The sequence below is a fragment of the Xenia sp. Carnegie-2017 genome, unplaced genomic scaffold (assembly GCF_021976095.1).
Source record: "Xenia sp. Carnegie-2017 unplaced genomic scaffold, XeniaSp_v1 HiC_scaffold_6, whole genome shotgun sequence".
Classification (NCBI taxonomy): Eukaryota; Metazoa; Cnidaria; class Anthozoa; order Malacalcyonacea; family Xeniidae; genus Xenia; species Xenia sp. Carnegie-2017.
The window spans coordinates 12,730,822-12,756,215 of NW_025813526.1; the positions used below are offsets into that span (position 1 = coordinate 12,730,822).

At 31.1% G+C, this 25,394-nt stretch overlaps 1 protein-coding gene, 2 long non-coding RNA genes and 4 other non-coding genes across 7 annotated transcripts in view; 1 reads left to right on the plus strand and 6 right to left on the minus strand.

Moving 5' to 3' along the window:
- On the plus strand, nt 1-21,084 carry LOC124457879. Its single transcript, XM_047008048.1, has 4 exons — nt 1-215; nt 5,961-6,001; nt 6,845-6,935; nt 20,702-21,084. Exons 1-4 carry the CDS (start codon nt 57-59, stop codon nt 20,711-20,713), a joined length of 303 nt encoding a protein of 100 aa, XP_046864004.1. The 5' UTR covers nt 1-56; the 3' UTR covers nt 20,714-21,084.
- LOC124457881 lies at nt 3,348-4,000 on the minus strand. The gene is made up of 2 exons (XR_006952855.1): nt 3,914-4,000; nt 3,348-3,708 (listed from the first exon to the last, which is right to left on the minus strand). It is a non-coding gene; the product is annotated as an uncharacterized LOC124457881 (long non-coding RNA).
- Nucleotides 5,698-25,394, minus strand: part of LOC124457880 — a 23,869-nt gene continuing 4,172 nt past the window's right edge. The window contains exon 3 of the long non-coding RNA XR_006952854.1: nt 5,698-5,879. This is a non-coding gene — a long non-coding RNA (uncharacterized LOC124457880). The remainder of the gene's footprint in view (nt 5,880-25,394) is intronic.
- On the minus strand, nt 15,030-15,101 carry Trnae-uuc. Its single transcript has one exon. It is a non-coding gene; the product is annotated as a tRNA-Glu (tRNA).
- On the minus strand, nt 16,916-16,987 carry Trnae-uuc. Its single transcript has one exon. It is a non-coding gene; the product is annotated as a tRNA-Glu (tRNA).
- Nucleotides 17,831-17,902, minus strand: Trnae-uuc. Its single transcript has one exon. It is a non-coding gene; the product is annotated as a tRNA-Glu (tRNA).
- On the minus strand, nt 18,837-18,908 carry Trnae-uuc. The gene has a single exon. It is a non-coding gene; the product is annotated as a tRNA-Glu (tRNA).

Consider the following 25,394-nt stretch of genomic DNA (forward strand, 5'->3'; position numbering starts at 1 on the left):
TGTTATTCATTTCAATGTAGAACCAGCAAAGCTTTGCCTACCAAAGGGAAAAAAAAATGTGCAGATGCTTGTACTTGTTATCATATGTATTTCAAGTACAATTCATGGCTTTAACATGCATTCCAATAGTGGATATACATGCAGAAAATATCACAGAAAACTGGCCATCACTAATCTTTGCAATTAAATCAGCAACTTTCATTGCACTGGATCTGGTAAGAATTACACGACACAGTCAGCATTGTGATCATGTGGTGATAGTTATCAAAAACTGAGTGGGTGTAGCATTTGGTTAAAATTGAGTTAATGATAAACACTAATATTATTGTAAACCAAATTTAAACTAATCCAAACTGGACCAGACTTTTAATTATTTATATTTGAAGTAGATGGCAACCCATGTTTAGCATGGCCATAGTTAGAACGCTAATTGACGGCAGGGGGGGGGGTGTATATTCATGTACTCAGTTGTGTCTGACTGACTTCTTTGAAAGTGATTGGGCTTTCTAAAGAAATGAGTCAGGTGCAACTGAAAACAGGAATATACATACATCCCTCTCCAAATTAACATTCTATCTATAGCCCTGCCCATCTTTGTAAACTGCATACCCAAGATTTGAAAATAGGCATGCCAAAATGTCTTTTTCTCAAAATTGCACACCCAAGATCGCAGGAAACAAGAATCCAATGCTATGTTGCTTTTGCATGACCTGTGTGCCCCAATTCACTAAAGTTTTTGGATTGCACTACTAAATTATTAGTGTATCAATATTCCTCAATACTGTTGAACAAAGATGTTTTTAACACCTGTGTAACGCATATGTAGAACCTGGGGCGGATCTAGGATTTTGGATACCATAGGCAAAACATTATGACGTCATTCAGTGCTAAACCTATGACGTCATACTTTGCAAAACATACTACACTATTTATGCTTTCGATAAATTGTTTAAATCAAACAGTCTAGTCATTCAGCTATGCAGAATCTTGTAGATCTCAATCGTATAAATACATAAAAACATTGTATATTTATACTTACATATCACAAGGTCGTTGATTTTCACTATTCAGAATATTGAATGCACACAAGACTGTTTCGCCCCATATCAGGGCTCATCAGCATGCCTAGGAACACTTTAACGCAAAACAAAAAATCGTGATCCGGCATGGACAGCCCTGTGAGAGCCGAATTAAGCAGACTGGTTATGGCGCCAGAAGTTTGCCTACACACCTTTGAAAAAGGAGTTTGGTTAGAAATGGGTGACTATATGGGATATTTCATGGATGTGATATTGCTCAATTTTTCACACCATCCCAGTCAATTCCAACCCTTTACCCCCCACCTAAAATGAGCACTCTGGTTTTGAAGGCGCCAGAAACTCGCCTTTCACACCTTTAGCAAATAGCAAAAGGAGTTTGGTTAGAAATGGGTGACTATGTGGGACATTTCATGGATGTAAGATTGCTCAGTTTCTTACACCATCCCAGTCAATTCCAACCCTTTACCCCCCACCTAAAATGTGCACTCTCATTTGCCAACAAATGAGCAGAATGTAAATGTAATGTAATAGTCAAAATAGAGCTTTGTATAAAGAGTCTTTGTGAAGACTAAAATTTGGTGTAAGGAAAAATTATTCTATTTATGCTTAACAATTTTGTGAAAGTAAATTTATGTCGACAACGGCCGAGTACCATACACGTACTCAGCAGTTTTAAGATTGGAATGTATATAGGAAAAAACCTTTATCGGGCGAGCTATTAGTTTGATGCAAATTCTATTGACGTTACTATTGTGTACAACGCACAATAAATGGTTAACATATGGACATTTCAACAAAATAAAAAACTAGGATATGAATAAATTCATGCAAATTTTAGCCTTGTATTTCCAACAGCAAAAGTATTAATAACCTCACCAATATCTGGTACAATTTCCTGATGAATTTGCATCAAGGCCAAACCATTTAAGCGTTCCCCAACCATGGTACTTCGCTGATAGTTTTTAAGTGTCCTAAGGGAAGAAATAGATCGTTCACATTCACAAGAGGTAATGGGGAGCGTTCCTAAAATACGTAGTAAAATTTTAATGTTTTCAAATCCGGCGAAATGAACAGATTTTAAAGTCTGGGCAATGTTATCAGGAAGGAGGCCGCAGTGGGTCTCCCAATAAGTGTACCACAACCTAAGTTCAGCATCTAAGGCCAAAGGATTTGGCAAATCATCATAATAAAAGTTAGCCACAGTTTTGAATGGCTCTTTCCAATCCACCCCATCTCTTGTCATGGACATCATTTTCGTCGGTACAATGCTAAGGCCTTTATAGACATTCACACTCTCAAGGTCGAATCGTGATTCTAAAGAAGATTGCAAATGATCTAGTAGAGGAAGAGTAATTGCACGTTTATAATACTCAGAAATGGTTGTGTGGGGAATATTTTCCTGGTCGTTTGTTTGCGCACTGTTCTTGGTTTCCATTCTTCAATGCCAACTTTTGCTGCCAGTTCAAGCGCTTCGTCATACCAGGTGTCATGATAAAAATCAGAGGAATTCCTCATGTTCACCACCTCAGTTTTCAAAGTTGAAATTAAATGAATACCATCCATTATATCGATACTCTTACCCTGTAATAACTGTGTTACTGGAAGAGTTGAATCAAGAATATTTCTCGTGATAACTAAAGCAACGACGAAATCAAACCTGTCAATAAGTTGAAACAAAGATGAGGCATCAGACTGAAGCGACGGTTTGAACTCACCATCTAGATTTTCAGACATATCGTTAAGGGTGGTGTATACAGGTACAAAAGCTCTTGGAATGTATCTAAACCTTCGATACGTTCTACCCATCTAGTTTTGCAAACGTCTGTTAATCTAGTCTTTTCGAGTTTGTTTCTGAATTACGTATATGTTTTCAAAGGGAATATTGCGAGTTTGGGAAATTTTAATAAAATTAGTGGCATTGTTAACATGTTTCAACATATCATTGACAACACGTATACTCAAAGAATCGCAAATGGATAAGTTTAACCTATGACTATAGCAGTGTGTATAAAGAGCCTTTGGGTTAAGCTTTAAAATTTGAGCTGCTAGACCATTAGTGCAACCAGCAACTGAACCAGCCCCATCATAACCTTGCCCCCTACAATCATCTATTGATAAAGTCAGTTCCTTTAGAGCCTCTAAAAGTAGCTTGGCAAGTTGAGCACCACTTAGTCCCCACTTACAAAAAGAAATGAAATGAATTCTTCCCTGATATTCATATCGGTATCAACAAAGCGCAAAACAAGAGACATTTGTTCTTTATGTGAAGAATCAGATGCTTCATCAGCAATAACAGAAAAAACTTACTTTTTGATATCAGAAATAATCTGATTACTGATTACCTGGCCACAACATTTAATGATTTTATTTTGACTTGTTTTAGAAATATAACTTCTATTCTTACCACAATTCTTTAAATGATTTTCTAAAACTTTATCCCCTCTCCTAACTCCATAATTGAGTGTTTCAATGAAATTACCAACCCCTCCAGATGAATAACAACCAACAGTAGGGTGATACTTGGAATCATCACGATGCCCACGAAGAGGTAAACCTAGACGTCCACAAAAAATGACAGAATCAATAATTGGAGATAGTATTTCCCTATTCTGTTCTATTTCTTTCTTGATACCAGCATCCATGATCATCTCGATAGGCTGCAGAGTACCTGATATTTGGGAACGCAAAGCATCAAAATTGGTGATGTGGATGCATGCAAACCGACTTCCCTCCCTTACTTTTTCCAGCATGTTGAGTGAAAGAGCATTTAGCATTCTTCCAATCTTGAAGAGGTTCAGTAAACAACTTTTTTACTTTACTGGCCTTGCCTGGGAATCTATTGCCAAACAACACACACGATAGACAATACGCACCATTTTGTGAAGGTGAATAGCAAAGCCATTCATGCTGGTCTAGCCAATCATGCCTAAATGATCTGCCATTAGATTTAGGAAAATGATACTTTTATCTGGTTTATATACATTTTTATCAAATGACATATTTCAGAATTATCCATACCCTTAACTTTCTCCTATACAAGGAAACATCAAAATTATGGGTTAAAACAGCAGGTTGCATATCACCAGAAGTTGGAATACCAGGCAATAGTTCCTGGGATGATGTGTGAAGCAAAAGACTATTGGCTTTATTTAATGTCTGAGCAAGAGCTGCAGCAGAAGAAAAACTCTCATTGGGCATCCTTTTAAAAGTTGGTTGGGCAGCAGGCCTATTAGTTGAAGTAAAAAAATTTGAAATGTCAACTGTTTTTGGTGCAATATTTGGAAAAATTTTGACAAATTTTCGTTTCTCTGTTGTTGAGCTGCTAGAATTAGACTGTGTACAGGAATTAGACAATTTTCGCTTCAACCTGTGGGCATGGAAAATGAGAGGCACAAAATGATTAGACTGAAAAGTCTCACCTGGTTGTACAGATCCTTCATGACAAAACAAAATATTAATAGCATCCAAACCTCTTTGGCTTAATAACCGGGGCTGAACAATACGATTAAATAACAATTTATATCTACTTTCACCAGAATCAGGATAAAAGTATGAATTTTTCTACCTAAAACAGAAGATAGGCCCAAAATACAAAGAAAAGATGACCATTTCTGGTCATTACAATTTAAAATAGCCTCCTGTTTTACCAGTTCATCTGTTGTATATCCAGTGTCTAAACATTCTTTAGACACTGACAAAGGCAAAAGATTGTTTAAGCTTTGGGCAAAGTAATCACTGTGCTCACTTATAACAGACAAAAAGCATGGGTGTTGAGCATAAAAGCAGCATGAATAAATAGCTCAAGCGATGTTAAAATTCGCAAAGTAGGGACCAATGCATTGTTACCTACCAGAACTAGGAAGCTGAACTGTAGAGGCAATTGCCAGAAGCTTCAGATCTTAAAAATATTCAAGAAAAGAAATTAATATTTTGTTTGGTAGATTGATTGCATTGTATGAATGAATTGCTGACTGTAGACAAAGATATAGCCTAGCGAAATTGAGATTTAACCATTTTACACGTATATATAAATACTACAATACGATATATATAATTATAATATATTTACCTTATTGCAGTACAAGTCTTTCCGTCATGAGCGTGCTTTGGCACATATATTTCAGCTCAAAATTTCGACACAGAGTATGGTCGGGGTCATAAATTCTATCTAACAGCTGCTCGTTAGTAAACATAGGTCGAACGTCGACCAATAAACGAGAATAAAGCTCATTAAGGCATTTTAAATCGTTTTTGGCCAACGCAGACTGAGCAGTCTCGTATAAATTACCACAACACAATGAAGACATTATAAAATATCACAAAACCGTAAACTGAGCACAGAGGCTGTTCAGAAACAATACGAGTGTATGTTAATTTTCAATTGCCTAATTTGCCTAGCTCAACTATGCTTATCAACAGCAATGATTGGTTGGAATTGCTCAAGTTAGGCAAAAAATTGACCAATGAAAGCATACGGTTGCAAAAATTGCCCAATCAGAATACCTATACACGATGTCAAGTTAGGCAAATTCATCTTGTTTAGGCAAATTGCTAACAACCAATCAAATGGCTAGATCGCCTTCTTGACTTAGGCAAAATGGCTGCTTTGCCTAACGACACGGAGCTTTATAGATAATCATACGCATCTGGACTACGATTCATATCAAAATTACGTCATTTAATTGCACAACATTTCTAAACAAAAGTCAGATGATTTGACTGCGATAAAGTGCTATTCATAGTTTCATAATTCGATAAATTCGTATCGAATCTAAGTCGAAGTATATTTTGGTAATTTCACCATAGGCACTTGCCTATGGTGCCTACCTAGATCCGCCCCTGTAGAACTTTTGAATAATTTCTACACTACTCTCAACAAAATTTCACAACAAACCAATGATATAAATTTTTCATTTTCAGGAAATGAGTGGTATTGGCAACAGAAAGGATACAATGACAAGGTACGTAATGATGATATGAACGATTGCAGCAGTGGAAATTTTATGTTTTTCATTTTCATTAGTAGTCATTTGTTTGGTTGGATTGATGATTTTCAGTATTTTGTTATAAATCTATTTTGAAATAATTGTATGAAGCTAGAAAAAGCTCACTAAAAAGTATTTTAATTATTTCTGTTGCTACAAGTGTATGCAAATTTAGTTTGTTAAAGGAGAATATTTGTTTATTTGATTGCTTATTTGTGCTTTCTAATTGAAAGTTTACGGCATTTTGGTTCAACTTGTGCTGTGTATGTATGTCCCAAAGACAATAGATATAAGCGCATAATACCAGGAATGAAAAGTTCTTTACAATTGGCACGAAATCGTCGGAGGCATAGTCAATGTTGTTGAGAAGTATTTACTACAAAATAACATGACCAATTCGATCAATTTCTATTTGGCTTAGCTTGCGATAACAATCAGTAATAGCAATGCAAGTCATGAGCGTGCAGATTTATAGGTTAAGTGAACAACATATGCACGTGTTGCTCACGATATTTATTTATCGTAAAAATTGGTTTTTATTAAAAATGATGTATTTATCGTTATAATTTGTGAAATTTTAAGACTTCACTTGTCACGATGTGACAGGCAATCTATAAGCGTAGAACTTCGGTAAATGTAGAACGGAATTGACACGGGGTCATTTCACAAACAATTAGCTCAAAAACACATTGTTAAAATATCGAGGATGTTTTGTTTAAGTAATATTAAATACAAATTTTAATTGCCTTAATCAAACTACTTTAATTTGTGGCGAGGGTTAACAGGCTGCCTCTGTACGCATTGCGTGCATGTTTTTAGATTCGTCCCTGGTGAACCTGTTGCTAAGCGATCTGCTCAAACAACTTCTGCAGGGAAAAATGAACAGCGAAGTAATATTGCCGAAATAAAGGTAAGAGGAACAACATATAACTTCATAAAGTAAATGGTTTAAACCCGGAAGTATCGTTACATGTTTGTAAATGTAGATCATCCAGGTTGGTATAGTCCTGAGAAGGACTGTATTTGTTGTTGTTGACTGACGTTTTGACTACCTAAGCTGTAGTCATCTTTAAAGTCAAATGAGGAGTAAACGTCAGGTTAGCCGTATTTGTTACCTGGTTCTTACGTCATTGTAATGTATGTCCTTGCAGCGGTGGTTAAACAAGACTTGTTGGCGTATGCGTCTAACATTGCTTGCAAAACGTATGTAGCCGTTAGCAAGTTATTCGCTCTGTCGTCCAAATGATCGTAATAAAGATATGGTTTGAACTCGGGAGTATCATTACATGTTTGTAAATGTAGATCGTCCAGGTTGGTATAGTACAATCACACTAATTCACAATGACAATACACAATTGACATTCCATTTATATCAGATTTCTCGAACTTGGAAGGTATTTCCTGGAAAGCTTCCTTATAATTTGTAATTATATTATTTTTGAAAATAACAAATCATTGAAATCGGAAGACTTCCTTTTGAAGAATTTAAATATCAGTTAAAAGTAAAGAATTAAAATTTACTAGGAACACAACTCAAAGTTGAAAGATATATGTGAAATTTCTAAATAGCGGGATGGCTATAGATGACTGTTTCAGTAAAGGAAAAACATCCCACAATAACTACAGCCTAACAAGCAGAGAAGAAACCTGCAGACTTTCACTGAATGATATTATTTGACTTCCATTAAAAAAATTGCAAATATATAGAATCACGTGTTTTTTCTAAAGTGGACCATACATATTTAATTGTAATGTGTTAAAATTTGCCACAGTTACGCAAGCTACACCTGGAAGACCGTGAACAAGTTACGGATGTCACTATTCAATAACTGACAAACAACGATGAAAGCTAAGGGAACTTTTCTACAGGGCTGTCCAAGCTATTGACATTGCCATTTAGACTTTAAGGCAACAAAACACCAGATTTATGAAGCTCCACATTATTCATTGCAACAATGATAAAAAAGGAAAAACAAATTTGGTGAAAAACCTAAAAATTCTTCTAATAAACGTATAAAACAATAACACATAAAAGCATTGATTGTTTTTAATATGAGACAAAATAAAAATCATTAAATTTTATGATGTAATAAAATTTTGCACAAATTCGGTCAGCAGAAACCAAAAGACAGCCTTAATGGATAACCATACTAAAACAGCTGTATTATTAAAACAATGTGGATCAACGTTCTTTTTCTAGAGCAGTGTATGTGTATTTGTATATGCTCAAATTGCTTAACTCGTAAAATTCAAATCACGCAAAACTACCACACGTCGTGCTCTGTTGCATATTTTCGTTGCACTGACGCTCAGTAGATAGAACTTTCATTTACTCAGCAAGAGGAAAAGAAATCTACAAGCGACTCTTATGCCGATCCTTTAGAGGGTGAAACAGTTGATCCCAGTGTTTTTTGAACTTTGCTAGTGCTCTCTTCTTATCTAAGAATCGAACTTTTTCAACTTTCACGTTCGAATTGCCGCCACAGATCTGTTGATTTATTTCAGCATGTCGCTTAATCAAATTGGTTTCTTCAGTCAACCCTAAACTGCGATTCACAACTTCGACCAGTGCCCCGTGGTACTAGTCTTACTGATTACGAGCAAGTAAAAGAATAATGGATGAAATGACTAGAAAAACGGGAAAAATTATCCCTGTAATAAATCAAAAATTTAGTATGGACGTGATCAATATCAGGAAATAAGTAAAGAGATGACGAAATTAAGAAAAAAAACAACAGCTTTTCAACAATATATTTCTACAGTGAAAAAAGAAACGAAAGTCATAATGTATTAAAGAAACACTGGAAAAATTAAATAATAAGGAGCTACAAGTTTATTTGTTTTCTACAGTCAACCCGAAACTACGATTCACCGATTCTCCACTTCGACCAGTAGCCTGTGTTTATTGTCTTACTGACATGAGCACGTTTTCCTTTTCGTCTGACTTAGTGCTCTAATCTTTAGGAATGATGTTGCCTGTTCAAAATAATTTCAAAGTTTTTCTTCATAATTTCAAAGTTTTAACTGAAACGAACAGCACAGTTCACGATTTTTATTCAATGTCGATGTGGCATTTAAGATTGTGCTCAGTGTTGCAATTGCAGTTAATGATTCTCATGTAGAAATTCTACATACAATATAATATTCAGCAATCTTATGGTAATCATTGCGAATCAGATATTATTAAGAACTGCGAAAATTTGGATTTTTAAGGGCCACAAAATGATGAAAATTAGCATGGCTATTGTTTTACTTCTGTTTCAAAATTCCTCTTGCTCTCGATGAAAATATAAAGTTTTTAATTTGATGTGAAGGTAAAAAATTGCTGTAAGAAATCATTTTTTGCAAATGCACAAACTGAGCATGTACATCAAAGTCAACATCTAATACTTTATGTATATATACTTTTTGAATGCAAGTGAAGACGGACAAGTTTTGAGGTAAGTTGTATTTTTGTGAAAGCTCATGGTGCAACAAGGCGTCACCCAAGAAAGATTGTTATTCCTTTCAGTTTATAAGTCTTGTAATTTTAAATTTCCTTCTTAACATCCATGTGAACATTATTGCTCTGTTTAGCGTCAGGATTGTGGCTGAATATGTGTTGACGGATTGACTTAGATAGGAATAAATGTGAAATTCAAAGTATTCATCTTTTTGTCGTAGAAATAATTGTATTCATGTTGCAATGTTGAATCCATTTTAGTCGAATTGGCGAAGGATTAGCAACTTGTCTACCAAATTTAGAAACATTAGTGCTGACGAATAACAGTATGAATGACTTGGTTAGTAAATTTGATACTGTATACGCTATAGCTATATGCTTGTGGTACCATAGGAAAGGTTGTTTTTTTGCGTTGATATGTTTTATATGCAGATGAAAATTGTTAAAGCTTTTTAACAATTCATTTTGTTGATGTTAATCTGTTAACTGTAAATCTGCAACTATTTGTCAACCATTTTAGCAACCATTTTGTCAGCAAGTAGACGACCATGTTACCTCTGTACAAGTATTTTGTTGAAAAGCTTTTGTTTCTTATCTTATTTCCGACAACTCTTTACTTATTTCGTGACACTGACCACATTCATACTAAATTTTTGATATATTTCCGCCATAATTCTTTCCTTTTTCTAGTCATTTCATCCAACGTCTTTTTTACTTGCTCGTTATCAGTAACATTAGTACCACGGGGCACTGGCCGAAGTTGTGAATCGCAGTTTTGGGTTGACTGCAGAAATCAATTAGGATTAACCGACATGCTGAAATAGATCAACAGATCTGTGACTGCAAATGGAACCTGAATGTTTGTTAAAGCTCGATTCCTAATTAAGAGAAGAGACCTACTAAATACAAAAAGATACTGAAGTTAACTTTTTTAGTCTGTGAAAGATCGGCATACGAGTCGTTTGTAGATTTCTTTTTCTCGTGCTGAGGAAATGAAAGCTCCATCTACTGAGTGTCAGTGTTACGATATATGGCACAGAGCATGACGTGTGGTCGTTTTTGCGTGATTTGAATTTTACGAGTTAAGAAAATTTGAGCATATACAAATATTCACACATTCACTGCTCTAGAAAAAAGAACTTTGACCCACTCTCTTTTAATAATACAGCTGTTTTAATACGGTTATCCATTAAGACTGTTAGTCTTGGTTTCTGCTGACCAAATTTGTGCAAAAATTTATTGCATCCTGAAAATTTAATGATTTTTCATGTTGTCTTATACTAAAAACGCAATCAATGCTTTTTATGTGTTATTGTATTATACGTTTATTAGAAAAATTTTGTAGGTTTTTCTTCAAATTTGTTTTTATCATTCTTGCAATTAATGTGGAATTTTCATAAATCTGGTGTTTTTGTTGCCTTAAAGTCTAAATGGCAATGTCAATAGCTTGGACAGCCCGTAGAAAAGTTCCCTTAGCTTTCATCGTTGTTTGTCAGTTATTGAATAGTGACATCCGTAACTTGTTCACAGTCTTCCAAGTGTAGCTCGCGTAACTGTGGCAAATTTTAATACATAAGATATAAATATGTATGGTCCACTTTAGAAAAAACACGTGATTCTATATATTTGCAATTTTTTTAATGGAAGTCAAACAATATCATTCATTGAAAGTCTGCAGGTTTCCTTTTCTGCTTGTTAGGCTGTAGTTAATGTTGGATGTTTTTCCTTCACTGAAAAGTCATCTATAGCCATCCCGCTACTTAGGAATTTCAAATAAGTCTTTCAACTTTGAGTTGTGTTCCTAGTAAATTTTAATTCTTACTTTTAACTGATATTTAAATTCTTCAAAAGGAAGTCTTCCGATTTCAATGATTTGTTATTTTCAAAAATAATTACAAATTATAACTTTCCAGGAAATACCTTCAGTTCCTGAAATCTGATATAAATGGAATGTCAATTGTTTATTCTCATTGTGAATTAGTGTGATACTATACCAACTTGAACGATCTACATTTACAAACATGTAACGATACTCCCGGTTCAAACCATTTCTTTATTACGATCATTTGGACGACAGAGTGAATAACTTGCTAACGACTACATACGTTTTGCAAGCAATGTTAGACGCATACGCCAACAACTCTTGTTTAACCACCGCTGCAAAGACATACATTACAATGACGTAAGAGCCAGATAAATACGGGTAACCTGACGTTTACTCCTCATTGACTTTAAAGATGACTACCGCTAAAATTGTCAAAACATCAGTCAACAACAACAAATACAGTCCTTCTTAGGACTATACCAACCTGCATGATCTACATTTACAAACATGTAATGATACTCCCGGTTCAAACCATTTACTTCATAAAGTTATCTGTTGTTCTTTCATTTCATCTTACACTGACGCAAGTTCTATATATATCATCATCCATTAAAACGACATTAAACAGTTGTGGATTTTTTGAAATGGGATTGAGTTTAATAGTAGAGTGTTTGGTTTTCATGTAAAAGGGAGTAGTGTAAATGCCAACATCGTCCAATTTCTAATAGCAAAACATTACTGTAAAAAAAGTTAAGATTTAGAAGAACAACCTTGGTGGATAAAGTTATATATTAAAATGACAGTTAAAGTATATAAAAGTAGCCAAATATCTTACGTGATTTAAGTTAATAAAAAAAATCAAGTTATTCAATGAAGCGCTCAACGTGGGTTGTAAAATACTACCTTAACATTACGACTGACTTGTTTTACCAAACAAACTAGTCATGCTTTAATCTTTGATTAATGAAATATCTGTCAAGGAATTAAAACTACATGCAGAAAACGTAAAGATTAACATTTAAAAATAAGCATTTCCCAGTGTAGTTTTACATTAAACATCTTTTGAATGGATTTATTCTTGTCAGCCAATTTAATTCTATTTTGTTTATTATTAAAAATAATAAAGTAAATAGGTTGCAACTAATAAGTCTTATTGACGAAAAGAGTTTGCTTTATTTCCATACCGAGTTTCAAAGCAGGGCCTTGTAGGTCAAAACCACAAATCCTAACCACTAGACCATATGGAAATGTCCATAACTTAAAAATATCTATTAAGTTTATGGTATAAAAGATATTTTGAATATTTTCAAATTGAGATTGAATCATTAAATAATAAGTCAATCACTAAAATATTTCAAATATCTGACAAGTATTAAATCTTGTTATAGTTATATTTAAAATGCAAAATTTTGTGTTAAGTTCGTTATTAATAGCAAATTGTTTGTTATTTGTAGCTAATATATTAAAAATGATACTTATAAATTACCCCAACAGCTTTCTTTCATATATAAAATTAATAAGTATTAATATAAAATCATTTTTCTGAATTTTGGATGGGAATTTATTTTAATAGTGGAGTATTTGCTCTTCATGTAAAAGAGTGTAGTTTAAATGCTAACATCGTTCACTCTTTAATTTCAAATCATTACTGTCAAGAAAAGTAAAGATTTAGAAAGCAACCTTGGTGGAGAAAGTTATATATTGAAGTGACAAATAAAGTATATAAAAGTAGCAAAATTTCTTAAGTTGTTTTATTTAATAAGAAATAGCAAAGAAAAAAAAGGTCTGAATTAAAATTTTCATGTCATGCTATTTAATCAAGCGCCCAACGTGGGTTTTGAAAATACTACCTTAACATTAAGACTGACTTGTTCTACCAAACGAACTAGTCATGTTTAATCTCTGATTAATGAAATATTTGTCAAGAAAATAAAATTACATGCAGAAAACTCAATGAAAAACATTTAAAAATAAGTAATTCCCAGTACAGTTTTAACATTAAAAATATTTTTAATGCAAACAACCTATTATTTCTGCAGTATAAATATAAAGTTGAACGTTACTAAAGTTTATTTTATCACAGAAATAACTGCATTGGAAAAATTGTCTTAAATATAATCATGTTTTTCATACCTTTAAGGATAATGGCTGGCCAATGTTCAACAAAATAAATTTGACAAAACAATTAGATATTGTCGACTATTTTATCTAAATTAGATAATTTTAAATGCATACATATTATGTGAGAATCATTTGCTATTGTAGTTACTTTAATTTTAAAAAATCTTAATCGATACTTTTTTCATTCCTTATAACTTACTATATTTTTGCATTGTTGATCAAAAGTATTCATTGCCTATATAGGTAATTATATCAATACAATTTCCATCATAAAACTTACTTTTAAAAACAGATAGAACTTTATTAATTAATCAAAATTGTATTGATTTATCGAAAACTTACAAATTAACTAGGTTTTAGTATCATCTATTATTCTTAGGGTTTTAACTATTGAACTTTAAAAGATCTAATTTTATATTCATAATTTATTTCAGCTCCATTGGCAAAAAGCATTTTAAACCCTGCTCTGACCAGTACCCTATACTTATTTTATTTTCAAAATCTAAACTCCAAGCATTGCTTCTATTAAGACAAAAAATATCATCAAAATTACAGTTTGAAATTAACATAATAAAACATAAAATAATGTGTATAACAATATAGAAGTTTAAATGTAAAAATACAGAAACGAATTAATTAATTTTGTTAGCCAATTTAATCCTATTTTGTTTATTATTAAAAATAATAAATTAAATATGTAAAAACTAATAAGTCTTATTGACGAAAAGAGTTTGCTTTATTTCCATACCGAGTTTCAAAGCAGGGCCTTGTAGGTGAAAACCACAAATCCTAACCACTAGACCATATGGAAATGTCCATAACTTAAAAATATCTATTAAGTTTATGGTATAAAAGATATTTTGAATATTTTCAAATTGAGATTGAATCATTAAATAATAAGTCAATCACTAAAATATTTCAAATATCTGACAAGTATTAAATCTTGTTATAGTTATATTTAAATTGCAAAACTTTGTGTTAAGTTCATTATTAATAGCAAGTTGTTTGTTATTTATAGCTAATATATTAAAGTTGAGACTCATAAATTAACCCAACAGCTTTCTTTCATATTTAAACTTAATAAGTATTAATATAAAAATAATTTTTCTCAGTTTTTGGATGGGGATTGAGTTTAATGGTGGAGTATTTGCTTTTATGTAAAAGAGTGTAGTGTAAATGCTAACATCGTCCACTCTTTAATTTCAAATCATTACTGTCACGATAAGTTAAGATTTAGAAGAACAACCTAATGTATATAAAAGTAGAAAAATTTCTTAAGTTGTTTAATTTCATAAGAAATAGCAAGAAAAAACAGTCTGAATTGAATTTTTCATGTCATCTTATTTAATGAAACGCCCAACGTGGCTTTTAATCTTTGTTTAATGAAATGCTTTAATCTTTGTTTAATGAAATATCTGTCAAGGAATTAAAACTACATGCAGAAAACGTAAAGATTAACATTTAAAATAAGCATTTCCCAGTGCAGTTTTACATTAAACATCTTTGATTGGATTTATTTTTGTCAGCCAATTTAATTCTATTTTGTTTATTATTAAAAATAATAAAGTAACTATGTTAAAACTAATAAGTCTTATTGACGAAAAGAGTTTGCTTTATTTCCACACCGGGAATCGAACCTGGGCCTTGTGGGTGAAAACCACAAATCCTAACCACTAGACCATATGGAAATGTTCATAACTTAAAAATTTCTCTTAACTTTATAGTATAAAATTTATTTCAAATATTTACAATTGAAGATTGATTGATTAAATGATAAGTCAGTGACTAAAATATTTCAAATATCTGACAAGTATTAAATCTTGTTATAGTTATATTTAAATTGCAAATTTTTGTGTTAAGTTCATTATTAAGAGCAAATTGTTTGTTATTCGTACCTAATATATTAAAAATGAGACTCATAAATTAACCCAACAGCTTTCTTTCATATTAACAATTAATAAGTATTAATATTAAAATCATTTTTCTCAATTTTGGATGGGGATTGAGTTTAATAGTGGAGTATTTGCTTTTCATGTGAAAGAGTGTAGTGTAAATGCTAACATCGTCCACTCTTTATATTGGAATCATTACTGTCAAGAAAAATTAAGATTTAGAAGAGCAACCTTGGTGGAAAAAGTTATATATTGAAGTGACAAATAAGGTATATAAAAGTAGCAAAATTTCTTATATTGTTTAATTTAATAAGAAATAGCAAAGAAAAAAACAGTCTGAATTACAATTTTCATGTCTTTTATTTAATGAAGCGCAACGTGGGTTTTAAAATACTACTTTAACATCAAGACTGACTTCTTCTACCAAACAACTAGTCATGCTTTAATCTTTTATTAATGAAATATCTGTCAAGGAATTAAAACTACATGTAGAAAACGTAAAGATTAACATTTAAAAATAAGCATTTCCCAGTGCAGTTTTACATTAAACATCTTTTGAATGGATTTATTTTGTCAGCCAATATAATTCTATTTTGTTTATTATTAAAAATAATAAAGCAACTAGGTTAAAACTAATAAGTCTTATTGACGAAAAGAGTTTGCTTTATTTACACACAGGAATCAGACCGGGCCTTGTGGGTGAAAACCACAAATCCTAACCACTAGACCATATGGAAATGTTCATAACTTAAAAATTTCTCTTAAGTTTATAGTATAAAAGTTATTTCAAATATTTTCAATTGAAGATTGATTGATTAAATGATAAGTCAGTGACTAAAATATTTCAAATATCTGACAAGTATTAAATCTTGTTATAGTTATACTTAAATTGTTAAACTTTCTGTTAAGTTCATTATTAATAGCAAACTGTTTGTTATTTGTAGCTTATGTATTAAAAACGAGACTCATAAATTAACCCAACAGCTTTCTTTCATATTTAAATTAATAAGTATTAATGTAAAATCATTTTCTCAATTTTGGGTTGGGATTGAGTTTAATAGTGGAGTATTTGCTTTTCATGTAAAAGAGTGTAGTGTAAATGCTAACATCGTCCACTCTTTAATTTCGAATCATTACTGTCAAGAAAAGTTAAGATTTAGTAGAGCAACCTTAGTGGAGAAAGTTACATATTGAAGTGACAAATAAAGTATATAAAAGTAGTAAAATTTCTTAAGTTGTTTAATTTAATAAGAAATAGCAAAGAAAAAAACAGTCTGAACTAAAATTTTCATGTCTTTTTATTTGATGAAGCGCCCAACGTGGGTTTCAAAATACTACCTTAACATCAAGACTGACTTCTTCTACCAAACAAACTAGTCATGCTTTAATCTTTGATTAATGAAATATCTGTCGAGGAAATAAAACTACATGCAGAAAACGTAAAGATTAACATTTAAAAATAAGCATTTCCCAGTGCAGTTTTACATTAAACATCTTTCGAATGGATTTATTTTTGTCAGCCAATTTAATTCTATTTTGTTTAGTATTAAAAATAATAAAGTAACTAGGTTAAAACTAATAAGTCTTATTGACAAAAAGAGTTTGCTTTATTTCCACATCGGGAATCGAACCCGGGCCTTGTGGGTGAAAACCACAAATCCTAACCACTGGACCATATGGAAGTGTTCATAACTTAAAAATTTCTCTTAAGTTTATGGTATAAAAGTTATTTCAAATATTTTCAATTGAAGATTGATTGATTAAATGATAAGTCAGTGACTAAAATATTTCAAATATCTGACAAGTATTAAATCTTGTTATAGTTATATTTAAATTGCAAAACTTTGTGTTAAGTTCATTGTTAATAGCAAGTTATTTGTTATTTGTAGCTAATATATTAAAATGAGACTGATAAATTAACCCAACAGCTTTCTTTCATATTTAAACTTAATAAGTATTAATATAGAAATAATTTTTCTCATTTTTTGGATAGGGATTGAGTTTAATGGTGGAGTATTTGCTTTTCATGTAAAAGTGTGTAGTGTAAATGCTAACATCGTCCACTTATTAATTTCAAATCATTACTGTCAAGATAAGTTAAGATTTAGAAGAACAACCTAATGTATATAAAAGTAGAAAAATTTCTTAAGTTGTTTAATTTCATAAGAAATAGCAAAGAAAAAAACAGTCTGAATTGAATTTTTTATGTCATGTAATTTAATGAAACGCCCAACGTGGGTTTTAAAATACTACCTTAACAATAAGACTGACTTCTTCTTCCAAATAAACTAGTCATGCTTTAATCTTTGATTAATGAAATATCTGTCAAGGAATTAAAACTACATGCAGAAAACGTAAAGATTAACATTTAAAAATAAGCATTTCCCAGTGCAGTTTTACATTAAATATCTTTTGATTGGATTTATTTTTGTCAGCCAATTTAATTCTATTTTGTTTATTATTAAAAATAATAAAGTAACTATGTTAAAACTAATAAGTCTTATTGACGAAAAGAATTTGCTTTATTTCCACACCGGGAATCGAACCTGGGCCTTGTGGGTGAAAACCACAAATCCTAACCACTGGACCATATGGAAATGTTCATAACTTAAAAATTTCTCTTAAGTTTATAGTATAAAAAATATTTCAAATATTTTCAATTGAAGATTGATTGATTAAATGATAAGTCAGTGACTAAAATATTTCAAATATCTGACAAGTATTAAATCTTGTTATAGTTATATTTAAATTGCAAAACTTTGTGTTAAGTTCATTATTAATAGCAAGTTATTTGTTATTTGTAGCTAATATATTAAAATGAGACTGCTAAATTAACCCAACAGCTTTCTTTCATATTTAAACTTAATAAGTATTAATATAGAAATAATTTTTCTCATTTTTGGATAGGGATTGAGTTTAATGGTGGAGTATTTGCTTTTCATGTAAAAGTGTGTAGTGTAAATGCTAACATCGTCCACTTATTAATTTGAAATCATTACTGTCAAGATAAGTTAAGATTTAGAAGAACAACCTAATGTATATAAAAGTAGAAAAATTTCTTAAGTTGTTTAATTTCATAAGAAATAGCAAAGAAAAAACAGTCTGAATTGAATTTTTTATGTCATGTAATTTAATGAAACGCCCAACGTAGGTTTTAAAATACTACCTTAACAATAAGACTGACTTGTTCTTCCTAACAAACTAGTCATGCTTTAATCTTTGATTAATGAAATATCTGTCAAGGAATTAAAACTACATGCAGAAAACGTAAAGATTAACATTTAAAAATAAGCATTTCCCAGTGCAGTTTTACATTAACGATCTTTTGAATGGATTTATTTTTGTCAGCCAATTTCATTCTATTTTGTTTATTATTAAAAATAAGCATTTCCCAGTGCAGTTTTACATTAAATATCTTTTGATTGGATTTATTTTTGTCAGCCAATTTAATTCTATTTTGTTTATTATTAAAAATAATAAAGTAACTATGTTAAAACTAATAAGTCTTATTGACGAAAAGAATTTGCTTTATTTCCACACCGGGAATCGAACCCGGGCCTTGTGGGTGAAAACCACAAATCCTAACCACTGGACCATATGGAAATGTTCATAACTTAAAAATTTCTCTGAAGTTTATAGTATAAAAAATATTTCAAATATTTTCAATTGAAGATTGATTGATTAAATGATAAGTCAGTGACTAAAATATTTCAAATATCTGACAAGTATTAAATCTTGTTATAGTTATATTTAAATTGCAAAACTTTGTGTTAAGTTCATTATTAATAGCAAGTTATTTGCTATTTGTAGCTAATATATTAAAAATGAGACTGCTAAATTAACCCAACAGCTTTCTTTCATATTTAAACTTAATAAGTATTAATATAGAAATAATTTTCTCATTTTTGGATAGGGATTGAGTTTAATGGTGGAGTATTTGCTTTTCATGTAAAAGTGTGTAGTGTAAATGCTAACATCGTCCACTTATTAATTTGAAATCATTACTGTCAAGATAAGTTAAGATTTAGAAGAACAACCTAATGTATATAAAAGTAGAAAAATTTCTTAAGTTGTTTAATTTCATAAGAAATAGCAAAGAAAAAACAGTCTGAATTGAATTTTTTATGTCATGTAATTTAATGAAACGCCCAACGTAGGTTTTAAAATACTACCTTAACAATAAGACTGACTTGTTCTTCCTAACAAACTAGTCATGCTTTAATCTTTGATTAATGAAATATCTGTCAAGGAATTAAAACTACATGCAGAAAACGTAAAGATTAACATTTAAAAATAAGCATTTCCCAGTGCAGTTTTACATTAACGATCTTTTGAATGGATTTATTTTTGTCAGCCAATTTCATTCTATTTTGTTTATTATTAAAAATAAGCATTTCCCGGTGCAGTTTTACATTAAACAACTTTTGAATGGATTTATTTTTGTCACCCAATTTAATTCTATTTTGTTTGTTATTAAAAATAATAAAGTAAATAGGTTAAAACAAATAAGTCTTATTGACGAAAAGAGTTTGCTTTATTTCCACACCGGGAATCGAACCCAGGCCTTGTGGGTGAAAACCACAAATTCTAAGCACTGGAATCATATGGAAGTGTTCATAACATAAAAATTTCTCTTAAGTTTATAGTATAAAAGTTATTTCAAATATTTTCAATTAAAGATTGATTGATTAAATGATAAGTCAGTCGCTAAAATATTTCAAATATCTGACAAGTATTATATCTTGTTATAGTTATATTTAAATTGCAAAACTTTGTATTAAGTTCATTATTAATAGCAAGTTATTTGTTATTTGTAGCTAATATATTAAAAATGAGACTCATAAATTAATCCAACAGCTTTCTTTCATATTTAAAATTAATAAGTATTAATATAAAAATCATTTTTCTCAATTTTGGATAGGGATTGAGTTTAATAGTGGAGTATTTGCTTTTCATGTAAAAGAGTGTAGTGTAAATGCTAACATCGTCCACTCTTTAATTTTAAATCATTACTGTCAAGAAAAGTTAAGATTTAGAAGAGCAACCTTGGTGGAAGAAGTTATGTATTGAAGTGACAAATAAAGTATATAAAAGTAGCAAAATTTCTTAAGTTGTTTAATTTAAAAAAGAATAGGAAACACAAAAACAGTCTGACTTAAAGTTTTCATGTCATATTATTTAATGAAGCACCCATCGTGGGTTTTAAAATTACTACCTTAACATATAAAAATAAACATTTCTCGGTACAGTTTTTACAGTAACCATCTTTTTAATACAAACAACCTATTATATCAGCAGGATAAATATAAAGTTGAGCGTTATTAAAATTTATGTTTTCACTGAAATAATTGCATTCACAAAATTGTCTTTTTAATCATGTTTTCCATATCTTTTAGAAAAATGGCTAGCAAACGTTCAACGAAATAAATTGGACGAAACAATTAGATGTTGTCGACAATTTTATCCAAATTAGATAAATTTAAATGCTTACATATTATGTGAGGCTGATTTGTTATTGTAGTTAGGTGCATTTTCAAACCATATTCTCACTATTACAATATATTTCTTTTATTTTAATACCAAAATATTAATTATTTTGTATATTAAAATAAAATCTCATCAAAATGATAGTTTGAGATTAACATAACAAAACATAAAGCAATTGTATAACAATGTAAATATTTAATGTAAATATGCGAACTGAATGAAATCATTTTGTTACACAATTTTTTCTATTTTTTTGTAGTTAAAATCAAAATAAAAAGGCAACACTAATAAATGTTGTTTCGAAAATATTTTGCTTTATTTGCATACCGGGAATTGAACCGGGCCTTCTGGGTGAAAACCACAAATCGAAACATCTAGACCATATGGAAATCTATGTACGTTCAAATTCCTTTTAAGATCATGGCATAAAAGTTATTTTGAAGATTTTCAATTTGAGATATATTGTATAAACTATAAGTCAGTAACTGAAATATCTTAATATCAGACAAATATTAAATCTTGTTATAAATATAATAAAATATCAAAACTTTATGTTAAGTTGATTATTAGTAACAAAGTATTTTGTTATTCAAGAGTTAACATATTTGAAAGGAGACTAAAAATTAATCGTAGAACTTTCTTTAAAAAGTGGAGTTAATAAGTCTTAACTTAACAAATATATTTTTAATGTCTGTTGAAGGTTTTTTGGTTGATAAGTTTTCGTAGTCCGTATAGTCTGAATACTCGTGGTACTGAACATTTAAGTTGATAGTAAGTACGTTCAGTTATAATATTAGATTTTCTCATAGAGAAGATCTTGCTGTTAAATTTGCGTACTAGTGATTGTGTTGGGTCTCATTTGAGTTGTTTGTACATACGTCTTATTCCCAATACAAGCAATCAAGCAACTAAAACCATTACACTTCACACTTATTCACAATGACAATACACGATTGACACGTACACATTTCCTGTACACACATTACAATGACGTAAGACCAGATAACAAATACCACTAACCTGGGGCCGGTTGTATAAAGCTCTTGACTACTTTTTAACTGCAATTTTTGCAGTTAAAAAGTAGTTAATATTAACCACGCGGTTAGGTCGGTTGTATAAAAAAGTAGTTAGCGCTAAGTGCAGTTAAAAGGTAGTTAAAGTTAACTATGCTATGGAGCATGAACTTTTCAAAACACAGTTAAATATGGCGGCTTGGCTTCTCAAAGACAATTTTGGCAAGATGTTGTTGATCAACAAGGTTTTACCTTGAGTTTTAATCAAATATGTATCTTCCATGGGAAGGCTTTTAGAATAAGAGCTTTATGGACTGTGTGCTACATTCGACAGTGCTGTAAACATCAAAGTTTTGCCGACTAAAACAGCCAACAACTTATCCGCGTAACAAAGCCCTTCTTACACAAGAGCCATTGCATTTTGTATTGTCTTCTTTGCGGCCGGTAGTTCTTTCTACTCATAACCGACACACTCAATTGAGATAGAGCCACTTCTTTACGATTAGTGCACATAACTCGCTGACATTTTCTTACAAACACGTTCAATTCGTTCAATGACAAAAAAAGAAAGAATGTTATTCGAGCAATGAATCCTATAGCTTTGGATGTATAAAATATTCAAATTGCGGGTTTTTCCCTATGATTTTGCTGGATTGAATATTATATGCATCATATAAACTCTTTCTCTATGGAAAATAAGCTAGATTATGTTAAAACAAAAAGGTACTACAGTATAAATGTTGCTGTAAGTATACCAGTGATAATACATATAGATACATGATCTTTACAACAGTTTTTATTCATGACTACTCTTTTGTGTATCAGCTGCATGAGATACAATATTGTTAGTTTTTTAAATGCATAAAACATTTTATCAGCATGCATGGTGAAGGTCCATGTTGCTTGATACATATACATTATCCATTGCACATGGTTTATGACACAAGCAGAAGGTATACATGACAGTCAATTAGTGGGTTTTATTGATATTTCATCAAGTATGTCCTATGTAAAAATGTTTATTTTTTATTTACGTGCAATCCTGCCTGCCAATAAAGATCTAGCTACTGTTTGATGATTTAAAAAGTAGAAAAAAAAAAAACTCCCAAGCTTATACAAAAATAAGCTAATAAATCAGAAAGGCACAAATAAAAGTTTCATAGCTAAGGCTCATTAACAAATATACCCAATAGTTTTATAACTCAGTTTTTGCAAGGTAGAATTAAGAACAAAATAGGGTTTTGTGTATAGCTGTATAACAGGTCACAAGCAGAGAAAAGGCAGTTGCTGGATTACATGGCTAAAAACCATGATGGCTCAAAGAAATGTTTTCTAATAATAAAAAAGTCCATCACTGTCATCTTTTACAAATATGTGTGACTTTTGTCTGTACAAACACATTTCTTTCAAACATTTTACTCAGCAGTTATGAAGAGAAACGAAACGACCCTTATCTTTGTTACCCTCAGTCTCTCAGTTTTAAATTCTGTAAAAGCAAGGCCATTGAAATATTTAAATCCTTGCACATAGAGTACAAATTGCAATATGAATCAATTTGAGAATTCATAGCTTCGTTTGCGCAAGTCCTTTATATATAATTGGTACATGAAAGAAAGCAGTCCTTGCCGAGACGCATATCATTCATCAACATCGTACTGTACTACACGGAATATAAGGTCGATTTTCTTAAGAAATGTCCAAAGTATATGCTACAATTTAATCCGGTTACCATGGCACCGTGAATCGTTTATTACATTTCTTTTCGCATCATCAACAACATCCGTAAAAACAACAATATTTTAAGATTTGCCATATTTTAAGATTTTTACATAAGCCATGAGAGTTTTCTTCATTTTAAAGTCATTTTATAGTTCACTTGCCCGCCATTACAAAGCATAAATTGATGAGACTTTATGTCATTTTACGTAAACAACACTCCACGCAGTTTCCACGCAAGTTAATTACGCAGTTACTTAACTATCCGACAACTACGTTTTGTGCAACGCAGTTAATTCGAGCAGTTAAGTTACTACAGTTAAGGAATTAACTACAGTAGTTGACGATGACTACCGCTAAGTTTGTCGAAATCTCAGTCGACAACAACAAAAACAATCCTTCTCAGGACTATACTAGCCTGAACAATCTACATATAACGATACTCCCGGCTTCAAACCATTTACTTTATAACTATTTTTGTTGTTGTGTTTTCATTATCTGAGCACTTATTAATTCAGTTAAGTCATCTTGCTTACGTGCTCAAATAACAATGTATTTAAGTAATATTGTACATCTAAGTGAAACTTTTCTTTTTTAACTGTTGTAATAACACAGAGTCCACACTTACCTGACATCACACCAAGGCCAAATTGATCAAAAGTACCATAACAACTAAAAGGACGTAAAAGCTAATCAGATAAAAATATAGTTAAAAAATGCTCTCTGGAAGTCACCTATTTTGTATTCCATTTTAAAAAATGTTAAATCTATACTGTTCTGGTGTTTATAGCCGACGTTGTTCAGCAAACTTTTTTTTTAAAGTTTTATTTTGGTTGTTACAAGTAAGGAATACGATGAACACTAAATCATAATTAATTTTCTCATCTGAAAGTAGCTTCAAATTTATATTCAAGTACTAAGCCTTTGTACAATTGAAAATTTTGCATTTAATGTAAATATGTCTATTTTCAAAAACTGGTCGTTTGCATTAAATATATGTTAGCAATAACGCTTCAATGAAGTTACTGAAATATTTATAGAAAAAATTCCTTCTATCGCATCTCAATGTGAGAACTACTGTACAAAATTCCTATGATATAGCTAAAATGCAAAACCATATGATTTCTCGTAATTTTTCATTTTTTTAAAGGAGTTTTTTATGGATTGTAAGCAACATGCTTATATTGATTAATGCGCTTCCTAACTTGCGAGCAGGGTTTGCCACTGACTGTAGATTTTTCGTAAGAGAGACATTGCAGTGCATGGAACAAATGACATGTAGATTGCCACTGACTGTAGAATTTTCGTAAGAGAGACATTGCAATGCATGGAATAGCACTTAGGTGATTCTAAAGATGTTTGATAAAGTAAAAGACATTATGCATTTTAGTATCCAACTGACGTGTACTCCAATGTCATTTTTTACGTCACTTTATCATCAAAATCAAACTGCTTGACAAAATTTATGTCAATTAGGAACAGAATGCGATTTAGTAACTATGTTTGATACATCTCACTTTGTCCAATTATACGTAGTTGGACGCCATTGCTTTATCCGGTAGTAAAATTTTCACAAATAATAAGCATTTTTTCAAGTGTGAATTGAGTTAAATAGATGAACTTTTGAAATTCCTTGCGCAGAAAAGAACGAAGCTAAAAAAAGCAATTAGATTACATAGGCACAGAATAAGAATATGCAGAAGAGTCACTTGTGTTCGAAACTTTGATATTTTGTCCTTGTGCATGTCGTGACGCTTATACTTGCCGCCAGTATTCAACCCAATTGATTAAGGTTTTGACTTGTTCCCAACATTTAATATGATCCGAAGCTATTTCTTAAGTCAAAATATTCTCGAATTCAATATTGACATTT

Coding starts and splice junctions, on each gene's coding strand:
- LOC124457879 (XM_047008048.1), top strand. CDS start 57: ATGTGCAGATGCTTGTACTTGTTATCATATGTATTTCAAGTACAATTC. Junction 216..5,960: donor CTTTCATTGCACTGGATCTG/GTAAGAATTACA, acceptor TTTCATTTTCAG/GAAATGAGTGGTATTGGCAA. Junction 6,002..6,844: donor AGAAAGGATACAATGACAAG/GTACGTAATGAT, acceptor GCATGTTTTTAG/ATTCGTCCCTGGTGAACCTG.